The sequence below is a fragment of the Buceros rhinoceros genome, unplaced genomic scaffold (assembly GCF_000710305.1).
Source record: "Buceros rhinoceros silvestris isolate BGI_N320 unplaced genomic scaffold, ASM71030v1 scaffold14653, whole genome shotgun sequence".
In the NCBI taxonomy this organism is placed as follows: Eukaryota; Metazoa; Chordata; class Aves; order Bucerotiformes; family Bucerotidae; genus Buceros; species Buceros rhinoceros.
This window is the reverse complement of record NW_010404314.1, coordinates 20,332-32,363: the sequence shown is the minus strand read 5'-3', so window position 1 is coordinate 32,363 and position 12,032 is coordinate 20,332. Positions and strand designations below refer to the sequence as shown.

The window sequence follows — 12,032 nt, the reverse complement described above, 5'->3', positions numbered from 1 at the left end:
TTGTGATGCTTTCCCTGAAGAAGGATGACTCGTGACCTTGTGCTCAGATACTTGTGCTGACAAGGACCAGTTGGTTTCCTCAGACAAACCAAGTTTGCTTTAAATAGTCACTACTTTTCCTGAGACGTGACTTTCTTTGTGTTTTTGTCTCTCTCTAGATATCTGAATTCTCTCATGAGAAGTTCCTCTCTGCCTTTCATGTGTAGCCCTACCTGTCCATGGGTAGCACCAGCTTAACTGATGTCCTGAAGAACATTCCTCACCATGGATAGTCCACCCAAACTGACTGGTGAAACGCTGATTGTCCATCACATTCCCCTGGTGCATTGCCAGGTCCCTGATAGACAGTGCTGCTCTGTGAGCAAAAGGACCAACGCCTTATGCCAGCCAGAGCTCAGCATTACACGGACCTCTGCGCTTCCAGACAGAGACCTTTCACAGACTGACTCCTTGGTGTACAGCAGCTTTCTCCAGACCTCCGAAACCTCATCAGAGGCCTCAGACAACAAAGAAGGCAAAGCAAGGGATTTGATTGTCCCTGGTGTCAGTAAGCGACACAACCCTTTCCTGTTGAGTGAGGGTGAAGACCTCAGCATCTTTGGGGATGACTTGGGACAAAAATCTTTCCACCTTCACAACTCACTTGTGGCTGGCAAACCTCCCTTTCATCTGCATGAGCTGGCCTTGCCCCCTTTTCACCTCCACGACTCCAACAACATCGTGAAGTCCTGGAACATGGCCAGCCGGTCTGGTGTGGTAGATGGGCAAGAGGACAAAATCAGCAGTGACGACGTCCAGAAGAGGAACAATGCGAACAGGTGCCACAAGGCTTCAGAGCGTATGGAGCTGGATGAATGCAACTGCCATCATGACAGCTCCTCCAGCTTCTCCTTCGATGGCGGTGACCAGGAGTGGAACCAAAACACAGGTGAATTGCTGAGAAATCAGGATGCCCTGCAGAGCCGCACGTGCAGCTGTTCCAGCTCAGAGCTCCAGCACTGTCGCTGCTACAGTTTGTCAAGCCAGTCTGAAGTGATTGACCAACAGATGGGCTACATCAGTGACTCTTCCTGCAACAGCTCGGATGGGGTGCTGGTGAACTTCAGTACTCTCTACAACAAAATGAATGGTCAGTCTCGATCTAACCTGAATTCAGCCAACCTGTCCTGTGACTCTTCCTTCTGCAGCCATTCAGACACAGGAGCTTTTTACCTGGATTTGCATTCATCACCCACAGAATCCAAGATGTCTTGCGAGTCACATCACCCAGAGGGTTCAGAGAAGGTGTGTGGGTGCCAGCACTCCTCCTCACCTGTCCTTGATGCTAACTGCAACTCCTACCATCTCCACTGTGAGCCTTGCGCTTCGGAGAGTTCAGACCTCACTGCCTGCTTCCAGAGCCAAGCACGGCTTGTTGTGGCTACTCAGAATTATTACAAGTTAGTCACGTGTGACTTGTCTTCCCAGTCATCCCCAAGCCCAGCAGGATCTTCCATAACTAGCTGCTCAGAAGACCAAACCAAAGGTAGCCCAGCCCAGCCCACTGAATACTATCTGTTTAGAAGGCCTGACCTGAGACAAGAAGAAAGCAATGTGGAGTGCACTGAAGAGGAGGCAAAGGGAGAATCTAGCCAGAACATGATTGAGGGTCAGGTCTATGTGAATGTGTCACCACCTAACCTCAACACAAGCCGGCAGCGCTCCAGGAGCTATGATCAGAACCTGGACAGGAGTCCCAGCAGCAGGCTGGGCTCCTTGGAGCGCATGGTGAGCTGTCCGGTCAAGCTGAGTGAAAGTCCAGCGATACCTATCCAGAGTTCTCCCCCGAAGCGAGTGACATCTTTTGCTGAACTGGCTAAAGGCCGGAAAAAAAATGGCACCTCCCCACCACTCCGGTCCAGTGGTGATTCCTCCTTGGAGTTCTCCCCTATCCCTGAGACACAGCGGGATTGCCCAGCCTTCCTTGAAGAAAGAGCTCGCCGCAGCCAGAGCCTTCCACCCATGCCCTTCATCCATGGCCTGAATCGGAGCTGTGAGGGTTTCTGTCTGAATCATGCTTTTGGGGACAACCAGGCTTTGTGTGCCACGAAAGACTCAGTCTCCGGTGAGAAGGTCCCCAGTGGGCAAGGGGCAGGTGAGCAAGCCTCTCTCTCCCTGCTGATGGAGGCAGATGCCAGCTTCTCAGGTGGCTCTGCCGGTGGCCACGGACAAAGAGATGTTAGAGCCCGAGCAGACGGTAAGGAGCCAAACTAGGCAGAATGGAGAAGTAAAAAGAAAGGCAACTTTTTGGGACATGAGGGGAGCAGCAGAGGAACCTGCATCGTGATGGGAGACCAGTGTCTGTGCAATTTGTTTCCTGGTCTACCACTCCCTGGGACAAAGCCCTTGTGTGCTTGTTTCAGACCCAGATCAGTGCAAGTGTCTTGCCCTTGTATTTCTAAAGCCTCCTGAGGTTTTGTGCAAATCTCTCACAATGTGTAAGGGAGGACACATGGCATTAGCACTTACGGTCTGTGCGTCTTGGAGGATTGTCTTCCTTCCAGGGCATTATATTCCCCCAGTCCGTGAGAATCACCTGCCTTAAGATCCTAAGACAAATGTGAAGATGCTCAGCAGTGTCATGTTCCCAGCAGATGAGCAAAAGGGAATCACTGAGGAGTTTTTAGTCTTTTCTCTTTGGAGCTACATGGAACAGAGGTGGAGAGGGAAGAGGCATAGCCAGCAGTCTGCTCTCAATGCAGGATCAAGATGCTCACACAGTCTCTGCTGGGACTTACAGAACCCTGCAGAGGTTCGAGAAGCTGTGTGTCTCTGTTGGAATATCCTGGTCATATCCTCCATAGTATGTTGAATTGCAGCAAAGGTTTCTAGGGAGCACAATTGTCACAGTTCCCTCTGCAGGAAAGCCTGTAATACATGAGCTGTTTTACACCTTGGTATTGCTGTCGCTTGTCCTGATGAGGAAGCTGCATGACAGCCCCATCAGAGGTACGGCCAGTTCTCCAGCATGGCAGGAGACTTCTATATCTGCCGTAGACAGTTCTTGCACCTGGTTCACAGGTGACAGCCTGTCTAAAGTGCCTCTGACCGGACTGCTGGAGTAGATAGCCTCTAACAGGCCAAGGACCAGAAAGTCTCCATTTAGTGCCCTGAAGATTTTTGGCAGAAGATAGGAAGAACATGTTCATTGCTATGTCAGGTGTGGGAGAGATTTTGACTTTCAGAGTGAGAGTTTTTTAGGTGTTGTCCTGTTCGTTAATTAAGTCTTGAACACGTACTTGGTATGGAATGGCAGGAAAGGCAGGTCTGTGCTGGGAGGAGGCAGCATGGGGGCAGCCCTCTTGATTGCAGAGGGAGTGCTTGGAAGGAGCAAGAGCTATTCAGGGAGGAGAGGTTCTGACAGGACCCATCAAGGCAATACATCCCCCACCTTCACTGTGCGCTGTGACATCAAGGCAGGCATTAGTGCTGTGCAGAAAGCTCCTGCCTGCAGCTGGAGATGAGGCAGAGCTGCTTTGCTCCAGCTGAGTGCAGCATGCAAGCCTCGAGCATCTGAGAAGAGACTAGAGGGAAAGAAAACCCTGCTAAAGGGAAAAAGGCCTGGCTGTAGGCAGCAGGTAACACCAGGGTTGTGCTTGGCATGGATCCTTTGTCCCAGGATTTGCTGTGGACTGGAGGAGTGGGGAGGAAGCAAGGGAGAAGGTGTCACACTGTGCTGGGATGTGGTGTGGCTGGTGATCAGGGATGCAAGTCACCCCTGTGTCTGCATCCAGGGTTGTGCATATTGTGCACTGAGTGCACAGCATGTCATGCTTCAGCTGTGCCCCTTGGGATATTGTGGTCTCGTCAGGAGCTGGAGGCATGCACGCATAGGAGATCAGACAAGCACATTCCCTTAGGACATCCCTTTCCATCATTTGCTGGAGCAGGCCTGCACTTCTGTTTCTGCTGCAATTCTGATTTGGTTTGAAACATCCTGCTTAGGTCTGGTACAGGCAGAGGGATCCAGGGAGCTGTGTGTTCCAAGTGGGGACAGTTACAGGAGAAAGAGAGGGAGGGAGGAGAGGAAGCAAGCAGCCTTTCTGACAGCACCAAGTACGATGAGAGATGCAGAGCTGCATTGCTATTGCGTGTAATGTGTGTGCTTGGTTGGGTGAGTTCTCAGCACACGTGGGAGGGAACAGTCCTTCGGGATGAGAAATCTTGCTGTACCACAGTGTGTTGGACCATGTTCAGATTTGACCACTCTACATGTGTCACTGGCCCCTAGCTCATCCTCTTCCTCCCACAACTGAGCACATTCCCTCTTGCCTGCAATCTGCAAGGCTGGTGATGGATGTCCCTCTGCCTACCTCACACTTTGTCCCCTTTCTTTCCCTGAAGGTGGTGGCACAGACAGCAAGCCTGTGGTACGCTACAGCAAGGACCAGCGTCCCACAACTCTGCCCATCCAGCCCTTTGTTTTCCAGCACCATTTCAGCAAGCCACCCAAGGCCCGTGCCCTGCACAGCCACTTTGCCTCCAGCCTTTCCCAACTCTACAGCTTGTCCAGCAACCGGTCTGCCAGCCAGCAGACCTCGTCCAATTCCCAGTCCTCAGCCTCGGGCACCTTGGCAGAGCAGGTGGCAGTGGCAGGGAGCCAAGCCCACAGCACGCTCCTGACCCAGCGTTCAGTGGATGGAGCTGCCTCCCGCAATGATGGTTGCATTAAGAAGCCTGGCCCTGAGACAACCCGGCCATCCCCCCTGGGGAGTTACTCTCCTGTGCGATGCAACGTGCCTTTCTTCCAAAGCATGGACTCCTCTTCCTCACCCACTGTGGAGAGAGCTGGAGAGAGCCAGCCCCCCAGGAGCAGGTCCTGCCCCATCTCTGCCAGCCTGCTTCCCACGAGGTCATCCCCTGCTCTCAGTGCCATGCAGCCCTCCCAAGCCACCAAAGCTGATGCTCTGAGGCAAAAGGAGAACCCCAAGCTGGTTCTTAAGAAGGAGGCACCGCTGGAGCCAAGCCCATCGCTCTCTGAGTACCGACTCCACAGTGGATCCCTCGCACCCCTCTCGGTGGGTGGTATGCCTGTGGGCAGAGTAGGAGGCCATGCAGATCCCCACTGGAGAAGTGGCAGTGAGACCAGTAGCTCTGGTCCCCTGAGCACCATGGGAATACGGCCCCTCAATGGTAGGTACCCATCCACCAGGTTGTGCTAGTCTGGAACATCTCAAGCTTCCTATAGCTATGGCTGCTTCCAGTAGTACCACCCTCTTTTATAGCCACAGCTTGGAGCAAAATTGCTTCCGGATGCTGCAGTGCCCACAGCCCCTACTGTCACTTTGCTTGCAAAGGGAAGTCCTACACTAAGAGCATGTCCCTCCACGCCTGATTCCTTCCCTGTGTCTGTGGAGTGGGCTCTCTGGGCTGCTGATCTTACAGCACCCAATGCAGATGCTTGCACCCCAAACCTGTTCCCTCTATGCCCACAGCCCAGAGGCCACCTAGGTTCCTGCCCTGCTCTGCCAGGCTGTGGCCTCTGTCTGTCTCCATGTCTGTGTGCTAACGTCCTGAAACACTGCTGGACTTTGAACTAATGTGCTGTCTCTCTTTCTCTGTCCTTCCTCTTTCTCGTCTCTCTCCCCCTTTCCCCTCCATGTCCTCCCATCTGCTCACATCTTCCCATCTGGTGCTCACTGCCTGCGACATCCTAGCAAACCATCTCTCTCCCCAAGCACTGAAGTGGCGGGAGTACAGGCGGAGGAACCCCCTGGGTCTGGACCGCATTTCAGGGCTGCCCAGCTTAACGGGCAGCCTAGACAGGAGGCAGCAAGAGCCTCGGCTGAACCGGGGAAACCCCATCTTTGAGCTCCCTGGCACTCTCAACACCAGCCATTTCCACTGCAAGCTGAACGGTGCGCACCACTTTTCTGCAGGGGATCTTGGGAGGTGACCTTGGGGCTAGGTTCAGTATCCCTCGGGGCTCAGGTTCATCCTGGCTGGAAGGATGATGCATCTGCTCACAGTGGGACCAAGAGGAAGGTGGAAATTGCCTCACTGATGGATGCAGTCTGTGTGTATCTCCCCTTCTACTTCACAAGCTGAGAGCAGTCAGGTCCAGCTCTGGGCTGGATTAAAAGGAAAATGAATGGCCCCGAGAGTCTGCTCAGACCTCAGCAAGGGCTCGTGCACCATGTCCAGCTTGTAGTTTATGTCTCACAGAGGAGCTGTGGCCCTTAGAGATCTCCTGTCTGTGCCCTGCAGTGTCTGCCCACCTGCCCCAACCCTGGCACCTTGCTAGTTGCTGGGCTGTAGCTTTCGTGGGACAGCTGGCAACACTGTAGGGCTCCACAGGTCTCTGTCTTCTCCATGCTTTGCCCTTAAGGTCTTCCCTGTCCTCCAAAACCTGTGCAGGAAGGCTGAGAGTGGCTGGCTGCTTCTGACTGAACCTTTCAGAGTACCTGGGGAGAGCAGTATGGTCAGTCTGTGGGAGGGAGAGCGTTCTTCAGGCCAGCCTCAAGTAATGGAGGAAATTCCCCAAGCTTTACACCTCACTCTACCAACCCGAACAGTTTCTCCCTCCTTTAGGGGAAGATGCCTAGAACAGAGCTGGGGAATCAACCAGATGGAAATTGAGGACCCAAAAATACTCCTGCAGAAGTCATCCCTTTGAAACAGAGGCCATCCCAGGGGGCAGGCAGAAGACGTGTAGTTAGTTGCCTGTGCATGCGTATGCATGACAAGTAAGGATTCTCTTGTGCTCTACTTTTGACCCCACTTGCTGGGGCTATCTGCAGAGCAGCCCTGAGACTCTGGTGCAGCAAGGTTTCCCTTCACAGCAGCCCGTGAGGGTGAACCTCACACAGCATCTTCCATTGCCCTTGGGCCCCCAGTCAAGCTGGAGCTAGATGTTGGGTGTGGTAGGTGTTGGGGATTGCACTGTACAGGCTCACATTGCAAACCACTTCTGGGAAAGAAATAAGCCTGTAGCCTTGCTGTCCCAGCTTGGACAGGCTGGGGTGAAGACTGCAGCTGGTGCAGATTGCTTCTGGGAAGAGCAATCAATGTGGGAGGGGCTTTGGTACAAAGACTTGGGGCTGATCCTTCTCCCCACTGTCTTGGCCCTGCAGGACAGTCTATGAGGCAACTCCAGCTTACCTACACTGACTTCTTCCCTGACTACTTCTCACTAGCAGAGAAACCCCCTGCTGAGTTCTGCCTCTCCCCAGATGGCAACACAGAGTCCATCTCCATCGACTTGCTGCAGAAGAAGGGTGAGTCTGTACATCTCTCATGGGCAAGACTATGGCTTAGCATAATGTAAGGCAAACAATACTTCCTTCTGTCTCATCTCATCTCTGTAGGCATAACAGTTTCTTTCCCTGCCCTGGCAGCTGTTTCCGTGGCAGGATCTTGTGTTCTCTGCACTGTGCAATGTGCCGCAGGGTATGTTTTAGCTGCCTGCCCCAGGAAGAGTGATTTGAAAGGATCTCAAGGCCACAAGAAAGGGCCAAGAGAGCAGGCAGAGGCAGTAGTATGATGCTATGGCAGGGCATGCTGTCACCCCTGTCTTGGTACAGAAGGGTAGACCCGTGTATCTGGGTGATGTTGCAGATATGTTAGCCTAAGATTTTGTAATACAGGTAAAAGGTCTGTTGGGTCCTACATGGGAAATTGTTTATATAAAAGGGAGGGAGAGAGGATTCCAAAGCAGGACATGATGTGGCTGTGATGAAACTCATGCTAGAGGCAGGGAACAGGGTTGTTAACAGCTGACTCTCCAAGGGATGTGCAGAAAGGTTCCCAAGCCTTTGCCGGCTATATATTGGGGATTGCCAGGTGGCGGCTTTCCTCTCTGTTCCACTTCTGCTCTTGCCTCATGCGGATGCAGATGTCCACCACTGGTTTGTTACTGAAAGTCGTTACACAACTTGCCAATTGCATGGCTTCTGTCCTGCCACCCTGCAGGAGCAAAGCAGTGAAAGACTCATTGCTGCAGACCCGATCTCTGCTCCCTCAAGGGATGGTGTGTGGAGGTGACAGTCCATGTCCCTTGGGAATACTGACAGGGTAACTTCAGCCACTTCTAAGGGTTGTCGTAGTGGCTGATAGGTGACTGTTGGAACCAGTAGGGATAGATTTGGTGAAGGTTTAGGTGGGGCATTGCATGTTTATGGCAGAGAGGACACATGCTGACATGGACTTGAAATGTCCCTACCTGATTTCTTTGTGAAGTGGTTGCTCAGTGTCTGTCCTAGAAGCCCCTCAGGCAGCTCTCTGACTTGTTCTTTCCCTCTAGGTCTGGTGAAAGCAATCAACACTGCTGTGGACCTGATTGTGGCTCACTTTGGAACCAGCAGGGACCCAGGGGTGAAGGTATGCTTTGCTTTCAACATCATGAGTGACACGGAGAGGATGGAGAAAGATTAAGTCTCCATTCTCTTCTAGTCGAAAGCTACAGGGTGTCCAATGAAGGTAGTAGTACCAAGAACAAACCACAGTTAACGGTACACTATGCAGCAGGTAGCAAGTCTGTGACAATTCTTACTGCATGGTACTGGAGATGCTAAAAGAGTATGTGGATTTAAGGGAAGATCAGAAAAACACAGGGGAGAGAAATTCATTGAGTTCTACTAAACACGTAGGAATAACGTCCAGCTTAGGTTGTCTCTGAGCTGAAGGTAGTTGTAGGCTCTGGGAGTATTAAGGGCAAGTATTATGTAAGTTTGCTCTGTTTTGACTTTTTCTCACGTGCTTATTCAGGGTGCTTTATAAGAAAGAATTCCAATCTGATGTATTACACCTGGTTTTATCCGTTCAGTGGAGAGTTGTGTCTTCCTCCTGTACAGGTCTGTTCTGTCCTGACCTGGACACAACGCAGTGTCCGCAGTCCCTTGATGTGTAACAGGGCTTCATAATGATAAAAATGTGCATCAGTCATTGCCAGTCTCGGGCAGGTGGGCATCCCCTGTAGACCTCACTGTGAACGTGCTAGATTCAGAGTGTCTCTAGGTTGTTGGTGGGGCTGGCTGTCTTTAGGCCTATGCTCTCCTCATCTCCCATTTCTGGAATAACACAGAGGCAGAGTGGGTTTGATTCTGCTTGTACCAGGGCAGTGTTTGCAGTCCTGTGACACCCAGCATGTTTGTGATGCCTTCTTTCAATACTGAATGCTGTGCTTCAGCCAGGGGGCTCTGAGGAAGCAATGTGACACTATTTGGACTGGACAACTGCCCTGGAGTACCATCCCCAAGAAGAAACTTGACTGGGACAGATTCCAAGCCCATTCAATCTTATCTCAGAGCCCAGGATAATTTGCTCCTAATTACAGTTGTTGCTGATGCTGAGATTGCTGTGCAGTAACCAGAGCTGTTGAGATTCCTACAGCTTTTTAAGGCTTCGCTGTGTATTTCCTGTTCTTGCAGTTGTTGGTTTGGGGAATAATTGCAACATTCCCTCATTGCTTTACTTGCCAGACAATGCTATGGTTTTGACCCGGGGTTTCATTATGCATCAGTGCGCCAAGGACTGAGCATTCACCTGTCAAAAGGCAGCACCCATCCCTGATGCTCCCAGGCTCAGTGGCTCTGACAGGATTATTCCTGACCCAGAAGTTCAGCCTCAGTTCAAGGCCTTTGTGGACCCATGCCAAGTGGCCAGTATAATTCCAGCTCAGCTGTGGTGAACACAACTACGTGTCATCACCAACATGATGTGCAAGGCCTGGGGCTGACCCCTTTGGATAGACCCCTTGGGAGCTCAAAGACTGTATGCAGCAGAATATGTCCGTGCTCTGCTGATGCTGGACTCTTACGTGCTTTCTCACCTCCACTCGAGCCCTGCCCATCCTGTTTATTTATAGTAATCCCTAGGAATTATCGCTTGGTATGTCACTGAGTTAATTGTTCCTTAACCCTCGGTGTTGGTAGTTCCTATATGGCTTGCTGCTTCCTGCTTCAAAAATAGCCACAAGAAAATCTACAGCAGCAGAAAAAGCCCCTACTCCTTTCTTCCTCCAGCAGGACAGCTTAGGCAGAACCAGGCATCCCTTCTAACTGGGATATCCTCTTCCCAAGCTGTTGTCTCATCCCATCCTGGGGCACACCTTTCAGGGAGCAGTCCAGAACTGGTATATGAGGCAGCAGGGGTGAAGCCTGCGTGTTCAAGGAGCTGCTGAGCATCGTTGTAGCCTGGAGATTGCCTGCTGAGTGCCTGCAGTAGGCAAGCGGGGCTAGATTGTTTGCATGCATCTGTACCTTGTAGAGCAGCTGCCAACACTCTCTCTGTTGCCTGTTGTCCCTTAGGCCAAACTTGGGAACAGCTCTGTGAGCCCTAATGTGGGGCATCTCATCCTGAAATACCTGTGTCCTGCTGTCCGGGACATTCTGAGTGACGGGCTGAAGGCTTATGTGCTGGACATGATCATTGGCCAGAGGAGGAACATTCCCTGGAGCGTGGTGGAGGCATCTACCCAGCTAGGTACGGAAAGCATGCTGGTGCCCCTTGCTCTGCGGGACTCCTGTGTTGTGGCTGGGAGGTGCTGGGGAAGGCTGACTGTAAGGATGGGAATGCAGAATAATAATACCCATCTCCCTGCACAGAACAGGTGCATCTTGACCTTTTCTTGCAAGATGAGAGAGCCACTGCTCTATTCTGCCCAAATATTTGTTGTAATTTCCACTGAAATTTCCAAATTCTGCTGAAACAGGCTTTAGTAATGAAAAACAAATACAAAATCCCAAAATAACACCCCTTTCCGCCCTCTAAGTTTCCAAGTGTTTCTAGACCTTCATCTTTAGCTCTGCACAGCTACTGTTCAAGGCAGAGTTGTGTTCTAGCCTGGTCTATAAGAAAATTTGCACTTACAGCTCACTTGGCTCAAACATGCCCAGAACACCTGCACCCTCTGCTAGTACCGATCGGCACCCTGGATTGTGGCAGGGGCTACCACCCAGGGTGACCTCTTTCTGAGGTTACAGATGGCAAGACCACACTGATTTCTGCATCATGAAGAGCCTACATCCAGGGCTGGGAAGCCTTCTAGCTCGTTTGTGGCAAATCTCCATCTCTGTGTTTGCAGACACCCCAAATTAAAACAGAATACTGCAGTACATGGTTAACCTGCTGATTTTGAGCTAGGGAATGTCATTGTCCTTGAAGACAGGTCCTTGCGGTGTTCAAACACTCCCAGAGTTTTGGAGTGGCAGTTTGGGACAGGCCACAACCATCCCCTCTGTGGAGTCTAATTGCTGGGATGGAGTGAGCTCATCTTCATGTTTGGTGGAGGGGCAATGCACATACAGGCATGGTTTTGCCCTGATGCTCCTTCTTGTGGTGCCATTTTGGCTTTGCTGACCACAACTAATTTCAGTGTTTTGTCTCTCTCCACAGGCCCCTCTACCAAGTTGCTGCACAGCCTCTATAGCAAGATCAGCCAGTACACAGAGCTCACCAACCACACCATGAGGTTCAACGCATTCATCTTTGGCCTCCTCAAGTAAGTAGGCTCCCTGGGCTGGCTGCATGTCACTGTCCAGAGCTGGCAGCAGGTGCTGGTCCTTGCCTGCAGGCAGGCACAGTTGCCAATGAAAAGGCTTAAGACACCTGGGAACTTGCTGCCTAGCTGTAGGAGAGGGAAGAAAAACGCTGTGAGCCTCAGGGAATTCCGTAAGGATGAAAACCTGCCCTACGGGGCCAGGACTGAGAAGGAATGACTGTAGCCCACTGAAGAACATTGTCAGCTTGTTTTAGCCCCAACGGATTAGGTGGTTGGAGTCTGTTGGTTAGGGTTCATACAAGGTTAGACAGAACATATGCATAAATCACTCCTGAAAAAATCCTGCTTAAATCACTGCTTCCTGAAGCTGCAGTGAATGGCATGAGGCTCTGAAGAGGAAATTGTCCCTGTCCAGGACTCAAGGCTGGCCCTTCAAGGCAGGACAAGGAGTGTGCACATTATACTCAATCTTAAACAAATGAAGGCAGTGATTTTCTTTTTTTTTTTTTTTTTTTTTGTTGGTGTGGGGGGGATTATTGGAGGGGGGGTATTT

The 12,032-nt window shown here is 51.4% G+C and overlaps 1 protein-coding gene across 1 annotated transcript in view; it reads left to right on the top strand.

Annotated features, from left to right (window-relative positions):
- The first annotated feature begins 264 nt into the window (after positions 1–264).
- The window catches only part of RUSC2 (RUN and SH3 domain containing 2), a 17,033-nt gene continuing 5,265 nt past the window's right edge, over positions 265–12,032 (top strand). Inside the window, exons 1-7 of the mRNA XM_010133359.1 lie at positions 265–2,236; positions 4,384–5,172; positions 5,697–5,897; positions 7,113–7,256; positions 8,282–8,358; positions 10,287–10,461; positions 11,374–11,479. Coding sequence (XP_010131661.1) covers positions 265–2,236; positions 4,384–5,172; positions 5,697–5,897; positions 7,113–7,256; positions 8,282–8,358; positions 10,287–10,461; positions 11,374–11,479 — 3,464 coding nt within the window. The remainder of the gene's footprint in view (positions 2,237–4,383; positions 5,173–5,696; positions 5,898–7,112; positions 7,257–8,281; positions 8,359–10,286; positions 10,462–11,373; positions 11,480–12,032) is intronic.